The sequence below is a fragment of the Vanessa atalanta genome, chromosome 2 (genome assembly GCF_905147765.1).
Source record: "Vanessa atalanta chromosome 2, ilVanAtal1.2, whole genome shotgun sequence".
Taxonomy (NCBI): Eukaryota; Metazoa; Arthropoda; class Insecta; order Lepidoptera; family Nymphalidae; genus Vanessa; species Vanessa atalanta.
The window spans coordinates 13,372,683-13,392,570 of record NC_061872.1 but is presented as its reverse complement, the minus strand read 5'-3'; the positions used below and the strand labels follow the sequence as shown (position 1 = coordinate 13,392,570).

At 30.0% G+C, this 19,888-nt stretch overlaps 3 protein-coding genes across 3 annotated transcripts; 2 read left to right on the top strand and 1 right to left on the bottom strand.

Annotated features, from left to right (window-relative positions):
- Positions 1 to 329: 329 nt before the first annotated feature.
- On the top strand, positions 330 to 13,694 carry LOC125071974 (surfeit locus protein 4 homolog). Its single transcript, XM_047682428.1, has 6 exons — positions 330 to 503; positions 1,528 to 1,689; positions 8,264 to 8,365; positions 10,528 to 10,758; positions 11,897 to 12,076; positions 12,498 to 13,694. The coding sequence occupies exons 1-6, from the start codon at positions 453 to 455 to the stop codon at positions 12,582 to 12,584; spliced, it is 813 nt and encodes a 270-aa protein (XP_047538384.1). The 5' UTR covers positions 330 to 452; the 3' UTR covers positions 12,585 to 13,694.
- A 61-nt stretch (positions 13,695 to 13,755) lies between these two features.
- Positions 13,756 to 16,046, bottom strand: LOC125071965 (iron-sulfur protein NUBPL). Its single transcript, XM_047682419.1, has 5 exons — positions 15,845 to 16,046; positions 15,364 to 15,535; positions 15,107 to 15,272; positions 14,388 to 14,572; positions 13,756 to 14,242 (listed from the first exon to the last, which is right to left on the bottom strand). The coding sequence occupies exons 1-5, from the start codon at positions 15,902 to 15,904 to the stop codon at positions 13,869 to 13,871; spliced, it is 957 nt and encodes a 318-aa protein (XP_047538375.1). The 5' UTR covers positions 15,905 to 16,046; the 3' UTR covers positions 13,756 to 13,868.
- Positions 16,047 to 16,293: 247 nt separating this feature from the next.
- LOC125070511 lies at positions 16,294 to 19,237 on the top strand. Its single transcript, XM_047680409.1, has 8 exons — positions 16,294 to 16,533; positions 16,701 to 17,030; positions 17,134 to 17,298; positions 17,501 to 17,589; positions 17,977 to 18,096; positions 18,287 to 18,388; positions 18,563 to 18,632; positions 18,790 to 19,237. Exons 1-8 carry the CDS (start codon positions 16,411 to 16,413, stop codon positions 18,964 to 18,966), a joined length of 1,176 nt encoding a protein of 391 aa, XP_047536365.1. The 5' UTR covers positions 16,294 to 16,410; the 3' UTR covers positions 18,967 to 19,237.
- Positions 19,238 to 19,888: the final 651 nt, after the last annotated feature.

Genomic DNA, 19,888 nt, shown 5'->3' with positions numbered 1-19,888 from the left:
TGGATGAAATTAAAATCTAATTTTAAACATATACCAAAATATCTGTACTTATGTATGACAACCAAAGAAAAAAGCATTGTCTTGAGAACATTATAATTGCTATATAAAAAAACATGAGTTTTTCATTGTCATTGTCAATTTGACATAAATTACGGGATACGGCTTTTCGAATAAAAACATCCGACAAATGCTACTCTTTAAATAAGATTGAATGCCAGATTAAGTAATAATACCTTATTTATTTACAATATATTATTTTTTAATTATTTTTGAGTAAAACATTAAAGTTACGTAAATCACTTCGGTGTATAAGTGTCGTTGTACATGATGTTGCTTACATGAACAGGAAGTGTATCCAACTGTCCACACGTCATTCGAAGATCGACGACGAGTACAATACAACGACAGTGAAATTTCTTATTGATGATAGTGTAGTGATTTTGTGGTGAAAAATGCAAATTCCTAATGAATATGTCTCTACTGCTGAGGATGTGGCAGACCAGGTAAAATATTTTTTAGAAATATTTTGTATTCATCGATTCAATTTAAACTTAAAAATAAATATATACATGTACTTTAGATAGGTTTTGTCACGTCACCGGACTTATATTCTTGTTGGCAAGGTATATAGTAATAATTGTGATTGCTTCTTTTACGAATAAGAATTATTCGTATTACTGAATGACTCATTAAACAGATTCGCTCTAAGTTTTACTTCAACAGTCTTAGTTAGTTTTGAAATCATGTTAATCTTAAAATCAATCCCATTAACAGTTTATTAAAATTAATATTATGTAAATTTCAATTTAATTTATATGTAGGTATTATAAATAAAATATGTACTAAACACTAAATTTTTCACTTAACAAAATATATAAATGTTTTAAAAATTAAAAAAGTACGTTTAAAGTTGTAAAAAAACGTAGTTTGTATTAAACATTTTTTTTTATCCAAAAAATAATGAATTGCACAAAGCCAGTTAGCTAAATAAATAAGATATTTATATTCATATTATAATAAATAAGTTAAAAGATTAACTGATAAGACAAGTTGCCTAAACAATTATTAATAGTAACTTAAACCATCTACATATTTTACTTTCACTTTTGTCTCTCCTTATATAATTACATTTGGATAGTTAATTTCTGGATATTCTCAAAATCCTATAAAATTATATGTTTATTATATGTACAAATTTAAAACACTTTTGGTATTAAATTAAACATGTGTTTTTCTTCAAATGTATTTTTTACTCATAAATTGTAAGATTAATATGTATATATTACAATTTTTCATCTTTCTCTCAGTTAATAACTATAGTTAATGGCAAAACAATTAATAATTATTAGTGTCAATAATAATCCATTAATATCAATACAATTTCAATCTAAATGGTTATTTGTATATTTAATTAAAAAAAAAAAAGAAATTTTACTCCTTATTATAATTGCATTCACTAATAGGAAATACTTTTGTTTAACATATGGTATACTTTGTTCATTCTTTATTATCATTTTTTTCATACAGGTAATCAGAAAAGGCAAGAATGTTCTGCCAACAGTTGCCAGGTTATGCCTCATATCAACATTTCTGGAAGATGGTCTCAGAATGTGGTTTCAGTGGTCTGAACAGAGAGATTACATGGACATGTCTTGGGGTTGTGGGAAATTCCTTGCTACTATATTTGTGGTGAGTTTATATCTTATAATATACTAAACAATAGTTTATACTGCTCTGATATAGATAAGTGTCTTCATAGTATTAAACTAAGAAAGCAGTCATTTGCTTATAAGCCTATAGATACCATAATTGTAGGCTTTGACTCGACAAGTCAGGCCCTTAATAAGTTAATAGATGTTTCTTTTGAGAAATACCCTAGTAGCTCAGTCTTGAAATTGGCAGTGTATCAAATCAAACAAAGTTACTAGTAGTATTGTAGTTTCCACTAAGAAGAACTTGCAAACTGAAAGATAAATTTATTTTCTATCCATTATCTATAATCTATGTAGATAATTATATAAGATAAGTTTTATCAATTTATTGCAATCATATTATTAATAGAATCATTTCGTTAGTTAGTCTATGTTCATGCAAAACCTACGAATTATATTAAAATGGAACTTCCATGTCAGTGGTACCATTATGGTATAGGTATAGGCTAATTGTGATCACGTAATCAAGTGCTTTTCAGACATTGTAAGTCTGAAAAGCTCTTGAACCTTTTTAGAATTTATCCTTAATTTTTTGATGTTAAGAGATAAGTATTTATAAGAATTGTCAAGCAAAAATCTTCCTACTTATTACTAAGATTACTAGAATAGAAATGTTCAATTAGAACACTTACCACTAACTTATATTGGTGCCTACTGAGCCATTTCTATATTTTGTTTATATTTCTTTATAGTAGTTATTTTAACTTACATGGTACAGATGTTTGTAAGGTATGTATGGTATGTATGGTACAGAAACTGCTGTCATTTTCTGTTTTGAAGTAGATAAAACACTTACACTGGCCAATATTTTTAAGGCAAGATTTATGGGAGAATCCGACGATATATCACAAATGTTTCTGACTTTGCAAAGTCAATATATCCTTTCTATTAATCATTTAAATGAACATTCATAGATAAAATTTAGTAAGTTTCTTGTTGGTATTTCTCAGTACAATATACTTTCCAAGCTCATAGTAGTTTCACAATTAATGCAATTCTATAAAATGGCGATCAAAGTTCTTATAAGAGGCGACTTAAAGTATTTTATGATTTCATAAGCATAATTAAAATAAAATAATTTAATTTAATTATACTTGAGGATTAAAATAATAAGTAAAGTAATTCAATTTCTCTACAATAATTTATATTTTGTTTATAAGAATAAATTTTTTCATAGCTCTATGAACTGAATACTATTAAAATTACCAACGTTTTTTCCTTATTCAAGTAACTACAAGTATTTAAGCTCATTTCTTGTAAATATAAAAGAGGTAAAGTACTTGTTGTTATCTAAGAAAAATGTTTAAAGTATTATATTTTTAATGCAAACTTGATATTTTGTTTATGTATGTTCAAAAGAAAAATAAATAAATTAAAGAGGAAAACAATTTACTCATTCCCATACATACCAATATAAACTCATAAATCATTTGAGGTTGTGGGTAATTAATTGACATATTGATTTAAAACTAAATGAAATTTAAATGATCAATACAGTTTTCCTTATTAATTGTTAAGGTTTGGATCAGACTTTGTACATTCAATATTTTTACCATCATAATAATTATCTTCGTGTTTAATGATATTGCACTTAGTTTATGATTATATCGAAACCGCATAATTATGCGTTTGTTTAATAGTTGTTGCATAAATCTGGAACATGCTAACAAATTCATCTTTGATATTTATTTTGTATTAAAATATGTAAAAAATACCATATGAAATTTCGTATAGAGCGATTTTGTTCGGTATTGTTTTGTTATTTATAATAAAAATAGAGGAAATTAGCTTATATAATTGGAAAGGCCATAGATTTCTTTACGAAATATTAATAGGAATTCGTTTTGTACGAAATTATTCATTATTTTAACTAGTATCGCGTGCAGGCTGCACGATATACTAGTTGTATTAATAATTTCAAAATAGTGCCTTGTGTTAGGGCCTATTATCTAGTTTCTGAAACGCTGACCAGGCTAAAATTTACAGTTTCGAATTTCTGAATGCTCATTGGTCGATGGCAGCCGTTGTCTCAATAGGTGACTAATAAGCCAATGAGGATGCAGTGTTTAGTCAAATTTACTAATGTTATTATTTGATCATCTTGATATTCACCCGCGTTCAATGATTTGTACCCGAAATCCGTACGATATACGGATTGTGTACCGATATATACACACGGATGTATGTTATATCTATTCAAGCATTCTCTTGTATTTATTTATTAATTATAATCTTAACTATTAATACTATAAAAAAGATTTACATGTAAATTATATATAAATGATTTGAATGTCTCACCTACTGACCTATATTATCAGTAGCCTAAGTTCTTATCAGTATCAGTTAGTACACTATACACTGTTACTTTGCTCAAACTATTAATTAGTTTCAAAAATACAAGTTTGAGCACATATAATACAAGTATAATAGTTAAGTTTGTGTGTTCTGATAGGAAAAAATGTAGGAGTCTTGCAGTCAATCTATCTACTACTTTTTTACTGTAAAATTATGAAATTCATCCATTTAAGACTACCATACATAAATAATACCGTACCTACAATTAGATATCCTTTAAAATTATTCTTATGCGTTACGTTTATACTGATTAAACATTTATTTAAGTAAGATTGGTGTCACAGGTATTTGTAACTTGTAACTGTTTTAAAAATTTCAATTGTAACAAGTTACAAAATTTCTTTAGAATTTTCTTTCACCATTGTTTGCACAACGTGTTACTGAATAAAGGTTTAGTATCGCAAATGTCATCACACTATTCAAATAGCTTTTAGAATAACTTTCATAATAATATCTAAGGATGTTTAACTTTTAATTAGCTAGTACATAAAAAGTTTTAAGAAGTTTTACTAGTTCTGACCCTAGATTTCCACAGCGAGGTAAGAGCAAGTACGTTCACAACCCCGCCGAGGAAAGCTCGCCGACTATCCACTTAAAACAATCAATAATAATTATCAATATATAAATTTACTACCAAAACTTTTTACCGACATTCTGGGTTTCCAGACACCTGAATGTAATCTGTTTCCTACAGGTACTGGGATTAAAGCCTCGGTTAATCTTAAGCCCATACACGATCTCTTAGTAATACAATCGCGTCGATCGATATTTCCGATCAATGGTATAAACAAACGCAGCGAGTTTAAGAGAATGACAAACCAATCAAGCAACTATCAAGCAAACATGCTATTAATATTGTATAATTTAAAACCATTTTGTCCAAATTACAGTTTAATAACAGATAATTTAGTAACTAGTTATTATTATCTAGCTATTTGCTAGCCTCGTTATTGATTATAAATTTAATTAAAATTATATACACATTTGGAGACCTAAGCCTAGGGTAGACCAGTAGCAGTCCCGCCCACTCAACTGATCTAACAAGAAGTGAAAGTCTACTTGTCCTTTCTATTGAGGAAGTGGGCCACGTCTCGCTGGCACTTGAACGAAACCTAATATTGACATAAAAATATATATACAACCTATATAGAGCTGAATTGTTTGTTTGAATGAACAAATGAAATTATTATTCTATAATTACGTTAGATAGCCCATTTATTGAGAAATATTACACATGGGCTATATTAAATCACGCTACCTACGAGGGCGAGGTTTCACGCTGGTGAAAACGCGTGAAGCAACTATTTAAATGTCCATACTATTATTATATATGGCAAAGTAGCTCAGACTGTCTGCCTGTTACGCTTTCAGGGATAAACCACTGAACCAATTTTGATGACATTAGTTACGGGGTAAACTTAACCCAAGTAAGGACAAAGCCTACTTTTTTATCCTGTTTCTTAGTGTAAGCAACGCTACTGGGTATGAAAACGCATTAGGTTCTTAATTTAAGTGGGAGTGTCATTTATTGTCCTTAATAGGAAGGCTCAGCTCCGCAGCACACTTACTTAGAAAAGTTAGACAACTAACTGATATTAATTTTGCTCCACCAGTATATGCCGGTAATTTTCATAGAGTTGCGTCTTATGGCATATTACTTTGGGGTCACGCGAGGGATATTGAAACTTTTTTCATGATGCAAAAAAGAGCTGCCGGACTATTTATAATGTTAAAGCTCGAGATTCTCTTCGGGACGTTTCTAATAAAGTGGGTACATTCATAGTTCCTTCACAATATGTTTACAACAATATTATGATAATTTAATAGAATCGTTATAAATCATTGTAAGAACACGTGAAGTGAGGATAATCTTATAACGCCAACTTTTAGACTGCGTAAAGTAAATACATTCTTCCTGGGTCTAGGTTTTCTTTCTATTATAAAGTTACGCATATATATTTTTAACTTTGTCAATTCTTAAATTTAAATTAATTGTTAAAAAAATCTCATTAATAAGTTACATTACTCAACTCAAGATCATATTGTAGATATTAGATAATGAAACAGCGTAGAATTAGTACTCCTTGACTTTCAGACATGATACATTTGGTTTTCAGATTAGTGTAGGTTTTTTTGACATAGCTTTGTATTGCGAATGTTTTTTTATGGCATAGGTTGGCGGACGAGCATATGGGCCACCTGATGGTAAGTGGTCACCACCGCCCATAGACAAGTGTGCTGTAAGAAATATTAACCATTCTTTACATCACCAATGCGTCACCAAACTTGGGCACTAAGATGTTATGTCCCTTGAGTCTGTAGTTACACTGAGTACTGTTGTTTGGCGGTAGAATATCTGATGAGAGCTGATGAGTGGGCGGTACCTGCCCAGACGGGCTTGAACAAAGCCAACCAAGTGTATATATATGTATATGATAGAAACGAGGAACTATAGTATATTTTATACAAACAATAACAATAAATTTAATGTTGTATTATAAACGATACATACTTTAATTTTATTATTTTTAGTCGTCATAGGTGATGAGAAATTAATTGTAACGTCAACATTTTTAAAAGCCAAAAAATCGCAAATCGCTTTTGTTGTTATCCTTGACCTATACCAGTGGTCGAGCGAGGTAAAAAAATGTCGTTAACGGATGAATATTATTTTGCATAACACTATTTTTATACTACTAAATATCGCCTGCGATTTCGCTCGCGTTTTAACGTTTGTTCATAAGATGTTATGCATAAAAAGTAAGGTATAAGCAAGCCTGAACTCCAAGGAAGGACCAACGAAGGAAGGCTACGTGCCAAATTTCATTAAATTCCGTTCAATGGTTTGACCATGAAAGAGCAACATACATACAGACAGAGTTAATTTCGCATTTATAATATCAGTTCATATATGTTTAAGCATACATTCATACACATTGTCATCGACTTGCACTTATCCCATTTATTTAGTGTCAATATGTCAACTGCATGAAATACTGAATTCCATTCGCGGCTGCCAGACACACGTTACACGTTTACATTTTAGGGGGTAATGAAAGAATAAAATCTTGTTCTTTTTTTCATTCCTTTTTTTATAATTGTCATGACGATAAACGAAATATTGTTTAAAGGTCGATAGGTAGATAACTTTAGCAAAACACGAGTAATTAGTTTAACTTTCTTGTTTAATGTGGTACAATATTTACCTCCGGCTGTTCCGTTTAATTAAAATAGAATAGCGAGATGTTAAAATAAAGAAAGAAATAACTTAAAAGTATAAAATATTTACTATCGTAGTTGATAAGTTTGACATTTTATTTAATACTGGCTACCAGTCCTTGCATCGCACGTGTAGTATAAGGGTCAACATAGGGTACATATACGTTTATATCATAATACACCTGTATTGGTCGGCAATATTTTATTCGACATCATTAACCGATGAATACACCTAAAGATTCTTCATGAATCACTACGTCTATTTTCGAAAACACACAGACGCACATAACTGATACAGTACCTCTCTAATGAGATGTGTCATTCTTGTCAATGTATTTGTGAATAGTTTTGATGCTCTACGAGTTTTCTTCTTAATCAGCGTATATAAAAGTCCACATACCGGAATTAGAAGCAGTTTTTACTTTCATTAATCATTTAGATGTTTCTTATAATTTATAATTTCTTTATTAAAAAAAAGATATAAAGTTTTTTATTTTATCAAATAATTTACAACATAAGTCATCGAAAGCACGTAGATAAAATATACAAGAAGTAAATGATTATCATAACATCACAAACTATCTATTAGTGGTTAAAAAATCCGTTCGTATGGAGAGTACATATTATAAAATTTTGTAAAAGTTTGTATACTTACGAAAATTTTCAATATTGTCGTATGAATGACCATCTTCATGACCTATAAGTAAATAGATAATATATTTAAGTTTTTTGAATAAACTAGACTTTGTGTATAGTTTCATATTTTACAATTATTTGTTTTATGGATTTATACAGATAAATCAATCCAATTTGGAAAAGAGATTACTGATTATGACTTAACTCATAGCCTATCACTAGCCAATTTCACATGCGGTCGAATTCGATGGACGAAAGCTAAAAAAATAATAAATTAAATTTGTGGAGTGTGTTGTCGGTATTTGTTTCATTTTATTGACGTGTTTAATTATTATTTTCAGATAGTAAACTTAGTGGGACAGCTGGGTGGCTGTGTCATGGTACTCGGCAGGTTAAAGGTCGACATTGCGTGTGGGATGCTCTTCTTCATCGTCGTTTTACAGGTGATATTTCATTCCGTTATTACAAAGATCCAGTATTCCCGCCAAAAATACTTAATACTTATAATTGAGTACCGAATTTTTACAATATTTTCATAATTTTATATATTTAGTATGTACGATATATACGCTGTATAGTATATTTATACGTAACATATTTTTTCAACGTAATCGAAGTGAAAGTACATAAGTCGGGACACTTTCCAAAGTAGATGCCAAAACGTAACTGTCTTTTACTGTTACTAAAATTCTTAGGTCTCTAAAATGGTGTCCATTACAAAATATAGGTTTGAAAATATCGCTAATATAGGATATTTCCGTTAACTAAATTATTTTCTACCACAACTATATTAAAATATAAATATATATAATCATTTTTTCAATTTATCCTTCATTCAATATTAATCCTTGCTATTACGAAAACCGAATAAATCGTTTCCTTTTAAAATAACCACTTCTAAAACGACCGACAACGGCGACAGCGAATAAACGAAGACAACAATACGATCATATTTCCTGATTTCGTTTTAAATGTACCTTATCGGAGATAAGGAATAATCCCAAAATCTTGTATTCACTTCATTAGAAGATCCAAGATACCCTAAATAACTTAAAGGCAAAATTAATTTCCTTCTCGACGCCAATATGAGCCAACTTTATACCGCAGAGCACTTGTTACTTCATGAACCGCTGTCTTATTATTTCCTTGTTTCTCTAAAACTTATTCAAATAAGTACAAGGTTAAAGTTGATTTGAAGTCTGTTAGTTATGTGTTTTCCCGTTGTTATAGATATGTGTTCTTGTTTGCTATAAGTATGTTTCTGTAAACAAATGCGATTGCATTGTTACGCTTCGAATTAGAAAAACCGGTTCGCTCACAAAAACAAATTGAATACGTAGATCTTTTTTTGTTTTAACGTTGAGCTATTTAAGTACATTGTTTTGTTCAGACTTGGCACACTGACAATTAATTGTTTAATTATTCCCTAAATTCATAAGTAAATATAAGACCATAGCCAAATGCGCATCAAGTCAACACGTTTTTGAAAAAATACAATGACTTCAGCTAATTGTATTACAGCTGTTGTCGATGTCGATTAAAATAATGTGAACTTTTCGCGCCAATTTCTTTTTTTATTTTAATTTAAAAATGATAATCAGACAAATGTATATAGCCATTGGTCACAACCACCACAGATAGCAAAAGCTCATAAAGAAATATTAACCATCTCTCTAAGATGTAAAGTCCCTTGTGTTTTTTCGTCAGTTAAATTACGAATAATGATATATTAGTTAATATTTAATGTGTTTTGAAATCATTAGTTAATCCTATATCTGCGCTTCTGATAACTTCTTACATAATAAAGTTCGTATCACGTTCTATTTTATCAAATAATTTACAACATAAGTCATCGGAAGCACGTAGATAAAGTGTATAATAAGTAAATGATTATCATAACATGACAAACTATCTATTTGTGGTAAAAAAATCCATTCGTATGGAGAGTAAATATTAAAAAACATTAAATATAACAAAAATCTTTTACAATGAGTTTTTTTGTAATATATTTTTTTTAAAACCTATTCATATTTGTTTCAATGATAACATTTTCCTTAATCACTCGTATTGTATGATCACTTCATATAATACAAGTGATTAAGGATTTGTATTATTAAAATTTTAGGAATGTGTATACAAAGGCCTTAGTAAAGTAACAGCCTCTAAATGTAACACCCCTATTAAGCATAAGGCTTGTTTTTATCCACCATGATTACTCCTCAGACTGGGAGGATTTCGGGTTAGAAGTTTCCGTTACCGCCGAGCACGATAATAATTATATATAATACAGATAGACATTATTTCAATGGACGTAGGCCAGGTTGAATATAATTTGAAGCGTTTTAACGTAAAAAGTCAGCGACGTAGTATTTCAACCAATTGGTGTAATCTATTATTACTGTATTAATCTGAAATTTAACCTTAATCAATATGAAATAAAAAAAAAGAGGGAGCATCTCGCATATATAATCAATTCATTAAAATTTTTTTACTATAAATTTTAGCACTTATAAAAAAATACCACAAATAAATACAATTCCCAACAATTCGAGCTACGAGCTTTTCAGGACATCCAAAATAATATAACTTTATGATTTCTTTTCAGACATTCGCCTACAGCATACTATGGGACATGCAGTTCTTGCTGCGTAACTTAGCGCTCATCGGAGCTCTCCTGCTCGTGCTGGCGGAGGCGCGAGCGGAAGGCCGCAGCCTCTTCGCGGGAGTGCCCTCGCTGGGGGAGAACAAGCCCAAGACTTACCTGCAACTCGCCGGCCGTATACTTCTAGCCTTCATGTTTATAACTTTGCTACGATTTGAAGTGTCGTTCCTGCAGGTATGATATGACGGTTTTATTATTTGCACTTTTATACTAATATTTTAAAGCTAAATAGATTGTGTTTGTTTGAACGCACTAATATCAGTATCTACTAGTCCGATTTTATTTTTTATTTTGTCAATTAGTTTTATTTTATTGGGAAAGGCTATATTTTTATATTTTGACAAGCAAGTCTCAACTTAAAAGTTACGGGACGCGAGACTCGGATAGTCTAGTGGATAATTTGGTAAAATTTTCGGAACTACGAGACACGATTCGTCCTGGGACCGAATTCGAAGACACTATAGGATGAATTATTAATTAAAAAGTAGTTGTCATGCAAATTTAATCTTGTTGAACGGTTCATTCAAATGGAATATAGCTTCGATCAGTCCAGTGGGTGGTGCTGTCTTATTTACATTCTAAATAGAATAAATTATACACCAATTAAATAAATTATTCATTAAACTGGTCATTAAATAAAATTTAATAAAATATAAATATGTATCTTAAAATAAGTAAGAAAACAAGAGTAGGTTGAAAAAAATATAATTGAGGAAGTTAGAAAAACAGGCCCCGAGACGTTCATTGTCAAGGAGCCTCGACATAGTTCATTCGGCCATGTTGTCCCTTGCTAATGGACCGGCTTAAGAGCTAATTTTACAATACTATTAAACCGTAGATCTGGATATATTCAGACACATGTATATTTGTTTAGGATGTTGTCCTACACCACTGAGAGAATACAGCCTGCAAACTTGGGTTAATATTAGATTTAATTACTCCATCCAAATGGCTTTATGACGTGACTTTATTTTTATTTTATATATAATTCTAAAATAAAAGTAGCCTAAGTAACTCCTGATTACATCAGCTATCTGCCATTGAAAGGCCCGACAAAATCGGTTCAGCCGATGGAGAGATTAGCCGGAACAATCAGACAGACAGATAGACACAAATTGTAAAAAATGTTATTTTGGTATATGTACAGTGTGTACATACATATGCATTTAGCAAAAATTGGTTAATTTAATATTACAAACAAACACTCCAATTTTATTATATGCTTAGATTAAAAAAAATACTCCTTCAAGGTCCATTCTGCAATTTCAAGTAAATGACATAAGATATTTAATTCTAATTTTACTATGTCCAGATCGTCCAGGACCTTCTCGGCAGCATTCTCATGATCCTGGTGACAGTGGGCTACCGCACTAAGCTGTCGGCTTTGATGCTGGTGTTAGTGCTTACTGTGCTCAACCTTTACCACAACGCCTGGTGGGCCGTGCCCACTTACAAGCCTCTACGAGACTTCTTGAAATATGACTTCTTCCAGGTAAATATTTTTATAATATAAAGTTACTCTAGTTGCTTTCCATGTCAAATAAATAAAAATAATAATATAAAAGTAAAATTTAGTAACAGCGTGTGATGTGACATTATATGCCGGTATAGTGCTGGGTGATGGGAACACATGTAGCAGAATCTAAAGAGTTACGTGCAGGTTTCTTCACGATGTTATCCTTCACCCCAAGTATAAAAAAGTCAGTCGCCGATTTGATCCCGCCATATTTCATAATGATATTAAATATAGTTAATATTCACGTGAATCATTGGGCCACCATGGTTCATAATAAAATTATATTCAAACTATTTATGTTAATTTTTTTTAACCAATTATGATTTTTAAGGAGATGTAATCTCCTGTTGATGTGAGTCTTTCCAAAAACATGAAATATTAAAATAATGCTTTTCAGACGCTATCAGTGATCGGCGGTCTCCTGATGATAGTGTACCTCGGGCCCGGAGGCGTCAGTATGGACGAGCACAAAAAGAAGTGGTAGAAGTGACTCGGACCTAGTCCGCTGTGCACAGACTCTTGATATTATTCAATTAAGATTGTTGATGGTGCGTTGAATATATTGTCATGGTGTTTGTATGTAAATATGCAAGTTCCAAGATGTGTCGACTATTTCATCACCAGAGGGCATTGAGGAGCTAGATTATATTGTTTTTATAAATTAAAAAAATAACGAAATACAGCATGTGTAAGATTTTGAGAATTATAAAATCTATAGAACTTACCGAATTGGACTTTTTATATCTCATATTTTAAATTCCAACTATCTCATATAAATTCTACATGCATTCTTTATGATCACATATATTATTACATTAATATAAAAAAAATCTTTTTTTTTAAATCTATTGTCTCTTTTCTAGCTTTCAAAACACTTTGGCTAAGTTATAAATAGACTGCCCTATAAGCAACTACAAGCCCATTTCTAGAATACAAACATGAATTAAAATGTTATTTCAATTTTATACAATAAGTATTCACATAATTGTTTATAAGTAACTATGAACTTTTCAAAAGTAGATTATAGTATTGACGATGGTATCTTAAATTTGTACATTGTGCACAATTATTTTTAAATGTGTATTGTTCTATTTGATGTATAATCTTTGGTTAGAATATTATTATTTGGTTGTTAAAAATCATATAAACGTTTTTTGTAAAGTTATACTTGTTATTATGTTCATTGATAAAAAAATATAAGTCATATTAAAAATAAAACATTAAACAGAAATGAGCAAAATTTGTTGTTGCAAATATATTAATTTAATTCCGAATTAACTATCTGACAAATATGTAAATAATATTTGTACTTATCGACTGATCACTTGTAAATTAAAAAAAACTTTAATTAAAACATAAAATTTAATTTTAATGTAGTCTGTATCTGATGTTGTGACAAGTCTATAGACGCGACTTTACAGTTATTAATCAAATAGCACTTTATTCTTCCTTGTAAACTTAATTTCTACTAAAGTATATTTAAAAAGACAAAAAATATTTTTATAGTATTTTTTATTTATTTTTAATGTACGCTCGTGAAGAATAGTCGAATTCATAAATGAAATGTTTTCAATAAATATGACATAATACCTTCTACCTTTTTTTTCGTAACCTATTTCTGTGCGAGACTATCAAGCTATTGCGTTTTTGCCATATTATATAATATTATTGTGTAAGTAAGACAACATTTTTTTATAACAGATTTATTTGTGAAGTGTTTAAATATAATAAACATAATTCAACAACTACGTGTAAATATTTTGTGAGTCTACTGTTCGGAAGCCTCATCTTCCGCCATATCTTTATTGGAAATATATTTAAAGACTGTGTTTGCTAGCTGTCTGTACTTCTCTGCATGTGTGCTGTCTGGAAGTGCATATATGGCTGGTTTCCCACTGTTTATGCATTCAGACATATTTGAATCCACTTCAAAGCTCTGAATAATCTTAAGGCCCATCTGATCGGCTGTCTGCTTAGTTTCATTGCCAAATATAAAGTTTTTCGAACCACATTTATGACAGATTGCATGTGACATATTTTCAACCAGTCCAATAATGGGGACTTTGAGTTTTTCAAGCATGTTTACACCTCTCTTAGTAACTTGTAAAGCAGCAGATTGAGGTGTTGTGACAACTATTGCTCCTAAAACGACAAGACATTGATTAGATGGAGTAAATATGGTCTTTAGCTTAAGTTACTTAACTAAAAATTATTAAAATGGTCAACCATCTAACCCCAACTCATAGTCAATGTAAAACAAACTACACTACAAATTATTTTCTCTTACCATCAATAGGCAGATTCTGTGCAAGTGACAGATGGGTGTCCCCAGTACCAGGAGGTGTGTCTACTATGAGGCAGTCAAGTGGACCCCATGCTACGTTCCTCGTAAGTCGCTCCAACGCCTGCATCACCATTAGGCCGCGCCAAACAACTGCATTCTCACCAGAGACCAGCAACCCCATTGACATGCTGTAGATTAAAATCATCATATCAATTGCCACTGTGGGGCCACTTCAGTGGTGGATATCACTAGTTGAAATCCCACATTTAAGATATAAGTTTTATATATTAGGTAAAATCTAATTTCCATTTTTATTATTATATCCACACACATGTACACATTCAGACAGGTCATTATAATAGCTTTGGGTCATACCAAAGGTTACTCTTGATAATTGTATACAATTCAAATTAAAAAAGTATATTATATTTATAAAATGCTTGTTAACTTTAAAATTACACAAATAGTGAGTGGTTGATTATTTTATAATAAAGACCTTATAAATTATTGAAAATTAAAGCAATTATTTAATAATTTTGAAACATGAAAAATAGTTCTAAATTTTTAAATGGCACAGACAGTGTTATTTTGCACATATTTGTTTCTTTTAACATCAATTACATCACAATATTTTTTTCAGATTATTTATGTTAGCACATGGAACAGTTATGCAATACCTCAAATAGGTTTTTATAGAGGAATAGATTAAATAGCACACATACCACTTAACACCATAGTTGATATGGGGTTCAATTAGATTATCATCATTCAGCATGGGCTCCCCACTGATGTTCATCATTAGAGGAACTGATGGACCAAACACATCAGCATCTAGGAGTCCTATCTCCTTGTCTGGTTCTATCACTTTCATTGCACAAGCGAGATTCACTGTAGGGTAATGAAAAAATGGATTATTTGCTTATGTATGAAAAATATCTCATCAAATACTAAATAAGCTCAAATTCTAACAAGAACATACCAGCTGTAGTTGTCTTTCCAACACCTCCTTTTCCAGAAGCAACCAGTATTATACTCTTAACTTTGGGTAAGGGCTTTTTTTCAGGCAAGCCCCGAGCCATGACCTTAGCTCTGTGCTCGTTAACATCACTCTTACTATGCTGTAGTCTTACTGTGGTACAACATGATGATGGCTAGAAGACAGAAAAAATATTATACAATAAATCAAATATTTTTAAGTATTACTAATATATATAAAAATTGGTTTAAAAAAAATTAACGAAATTATGTCATTAATACTTGGTATTTGGTACGCAAATATAATGTAAAAAACGGTATTAATTAGTTTTAAATACTTTTTTTATATCAAATTCTGTTATATTATAACAAAATTTTATATTGCGTGATAAATAGTGATAGTGATAGATATGATAGAAGTCGTAATTAAACATTGCAATTACTTATTTTTTTTATATTTTTAATAATAAAAAACTACTACATACTGTCTTTATATTTGAAACAAGCAGTCCATATACTCTCGGTAAAATTTTTTGCATACTCATTTTTTATTTAATTTAAAAAATTGTTTATATACAAATAACTTATACAAGTTTTTTACTATAATTCGTACAGAGAGTATTAACACCTTAAGTCTACAATTTATTTATTTCAAACGTCAAACACCCTTAACTACTAACTAGGCCATCATAGAAGTCTGATGACATGACATTGACAACAAGAATTATTATAATTTGCAGTACAGACGGCAATAATTTTGCAAATGAGATTTGAAAACTTAGAACATAGAAAAAAATAGGTTTTGTAATCACAGTTCTACTTCTTTATCTAAAATTTGTTATAACGAAACATATTTTTTTATTTAAAAATTATAAATAGGAGTTAAAACTTTTTAAGCTTTCGTAAAACTTCATAAAGCTAACCTTAGTGAAAAATACTAAACGCAAATGTCATGTGCGGTGTGAGTGTTAAGCTATGTTTCTCTATTGCGAAAAATTTCGAATTTCTTTAGCGAATAGCTGAATATTAGGTAAAAATATTAAATGTGAAAATGGCTATCTGTTTACGTACATTTTCGCATAAAATACTACCGATAAATGGAATAGTTACTACCAAAAATCATTCCAATCGATTGTCTCGGAAAATTCCAGTGCGAACACAGTTTCTGGAAGATGTGAGTATTTTCCTCATAACTTATTTATATAGTTATGTTTCCATTGTTATAGTTAATCAGTTATATGTATTATAACCTAACTATAACTATATAATGCTAAGTAGGATATCGTGTTTGACCTCGAGTCATTATGGTTAAATAATGTGATACTATTGAGTATTTTTCAGTTTCTTAGTAAAAGACGCATATCTAGTTGCCGAGTGGCACCAAAATGTACGACGGAAAGTACCATCGACGACATTTATGTTCAAGAAGTTCCTAACGCCGATAGTTACCTAACCCGAAACTTAAACGAAAAGTCGAAACCAATATTCATAGACAATAAAGAGGCAAATGCAGCTATCGAGAATGTAGAAAATTATATGAATTACTGCACAGATGGAATGAAAACTTTAAGTTTGACTTGTGATGATTATGTAGAACAGAAAAATTCTTATAATTCAAATCAAATGCCATCAATAAGTATGAATGATGTTGACTTCTCAAAATGTAATGAGGTAGATATAATATTTATAACCTTTTATTTATTTGCACTAAATGCAAAATAAAATTAACGAAAAACACCTTATGAAAATATCTATTTTAACTACTATGTTTCAGGACATAGAGCCAACATGCCTTTCGGACTTTGAACGTGATGCTATTGCATACTGCAGTGGACCCTCTACTTCTGCACAAATGTCACCAACTAGTTCTGAAGCTAGTGATCAAGAAAAACCAAGTGAAGAGCAGTTAATGAAAATATTTCATACCTTATCAAATACTGTAAGTACATAGGCATGTATCAATATGAATTAAAATTTATTAGAATAAATAAATGGCAATAGCTAAAATTAATATGATGTATATTAGTTGGTTAAATAATAAAAAACAAAATTTGTTTTTCATTATTAAATAAATAGTCATAATTAAAACAGGAGGTAGTAAAATGAAAATTAGCCTCTAATAGAAAATATTTTCTTTTCAGATGCCAAGTTTGTTTGTAAAGCCATTGGACTACTCAATCTATCATCCAAATTTAGTTTTTGTTAATAATATTAGGGGTGTGACCACTGTGTAAGTAAATTAGTAATATGCATGGGCCTATTCCAACCACCGGAGAAGTAAAGACACAAAAACTCTTGTCATTGATTGATTTGATCTGATATCATTGGTCAAAACCTATGACAATCATTATGGATTCACATAAAATATATGTTTTAAACATCAGCATAAATTTTTATCAGAAAAGGTTTGTTTATATTTACTCCTTCTTTGATTGGAATAGGCAAATATGCAATTTCTTGTGTTTATTATATTTGAATATTTTTTTGTAAAACTTATTTATTTTTACTGACTGGTTTGACTACTCTGTCTAATTAGCAAATTATTCATGATTTGTTGAATAAAAAGTAAACCTTGTAATTGTTTTATGTATTTACTATAGAATGCTACTGATTTCAGAGGGCTGTTCCACTATGTCAAGCAAGTAGCACTTTTGCGGACAGTGGCACACATTAAATTTGCTTATGTGAACTTTGAAATATTGAAGATAACAGCACACCCAGAAGATTCTTCTATTAGGTAAGTTGTGTAATATTTAAATTCCAATATTTACTATTGCCTGCTTAGAGATATATTTAATGATTTTAAACTAAAATATTATTTTAATGTAACAGTTCTGTAACTGCTAATTTTTTTACTGAAAATCAAAACATCTATGTATATTAGATAAATATCATAGAACATAAATGTAATAGGTTGTTGCTTGTAGGATGAGATGGAGAATCAGAGGCATTTCTGGTCTTAAAGTATTCTTTATGTTCTGGAAATACAAACTGTGGAACTTGAAGGAGGTTTTCCAAGATCAAGAGCTGTGAGTATATTGGTCATTAGTATAAATGGAATTTCCATATCCATACCATCTCTGGTATAATCATAAAATAGTTAATATCAGCAATGGATTAGTGAGCCTGCTCTTATTTTATGGTTTTAGTTCCTTTCAAAATTTACATCAGCATGTTTAGAAATAAATCTATTTGTTTTACAGGTGGTACGATGGTTTTTCCACATTTTATGTTGGTTCCGATGGTCTCATTCAGAAGCATGTAGCAGATAAGGTGAGATAATATATATATATATAATATAGAAATGTAGTTGTTTGTCTTATTTCTGTTATTATAAATTTGTACCAATGTTACATTAATTCTTAAATAACCTTAGAAAACGTCAATGGAGCCTTTAATTCTTGTGTTGTTTAAACATATTGTTTTACAGGTGATGCCGGATCAAGATTCAATAGTAGATGATGAAGAAAAAGCACCAATAGCTGCAAAAATAGCTCTACTTATTGGTCTTCTCCCTCGCAATTATCTCTCTGATGTGTCTCCGTACTTCACAACATCGTCAGGCACCTCTGATTGCACTTCACAACCATTTAAAGTCTTAGAATAATAATTAATCTTATTATATAAATAATGTGTGATAACTGATAATTAATCTGCAAAACCACAATTGTTAACATTTTTAGAGCAGGGATGAAATATCATTTTTATATTTATTGTTAATTAAATGATTTTTTTGACATTACTTTGCAGCTTTGCTTCTGCGAATTGCAAATATAAAAATTATAGTAATATTTATAATCAAGATTTGCAGTATTTACTGTAAACTTAGTGATGTTTAAAAATTAGTAAACGCCTTTAGCTTATATAGATGTTATGTATTTAAATACAATAAATAAAATACATTGTTATAATGTTTCTTTAATTTCAGAAAGTATACCTTTTACCTTTGGATGGATTTAAAATGATAAAATCAATTGTTTAAAAATAGCTTTATAAATGCAGATTTGTCTTAAGTTCATACAAAGTAGTTTAATTTGGTAAGATCAATTAGTTATAAATATAGTATATAAGAATTTGCAGTTTTGTACTATTATACTATACACATTTAAAAAAAATCCTAATTTAATGTATATTGGAGAACCACAGATACGGAATACAGCAGCTATTAAATTAAATGCACTTAATATATTACGACTTATCCGTCTAAAATTGTTCGTTAGCTATAAATATTTTGCTCTATCAGAAGGCAAAATATTTATTTTATTTAAAAGTTCTTCGAATATTGCAGTAAAAATATGTAATACTAGTTTCTGTTAGCTTAGTAGTGAATATTAGCCTACTCTCCCTCGCTATACTTCCTTGGGGTTTAAGCATGCATCATACCAAATTTTATAAAATCTTTTCAGTGGTTTATCTTTGAATGTGCAACATATATAATTACTCTCGCATTTATCAATTATAATACTTATTATTAAATATTAAAATTATAAGCAGGAACATTTTTAAGATATACCGATAAATTAAAGATC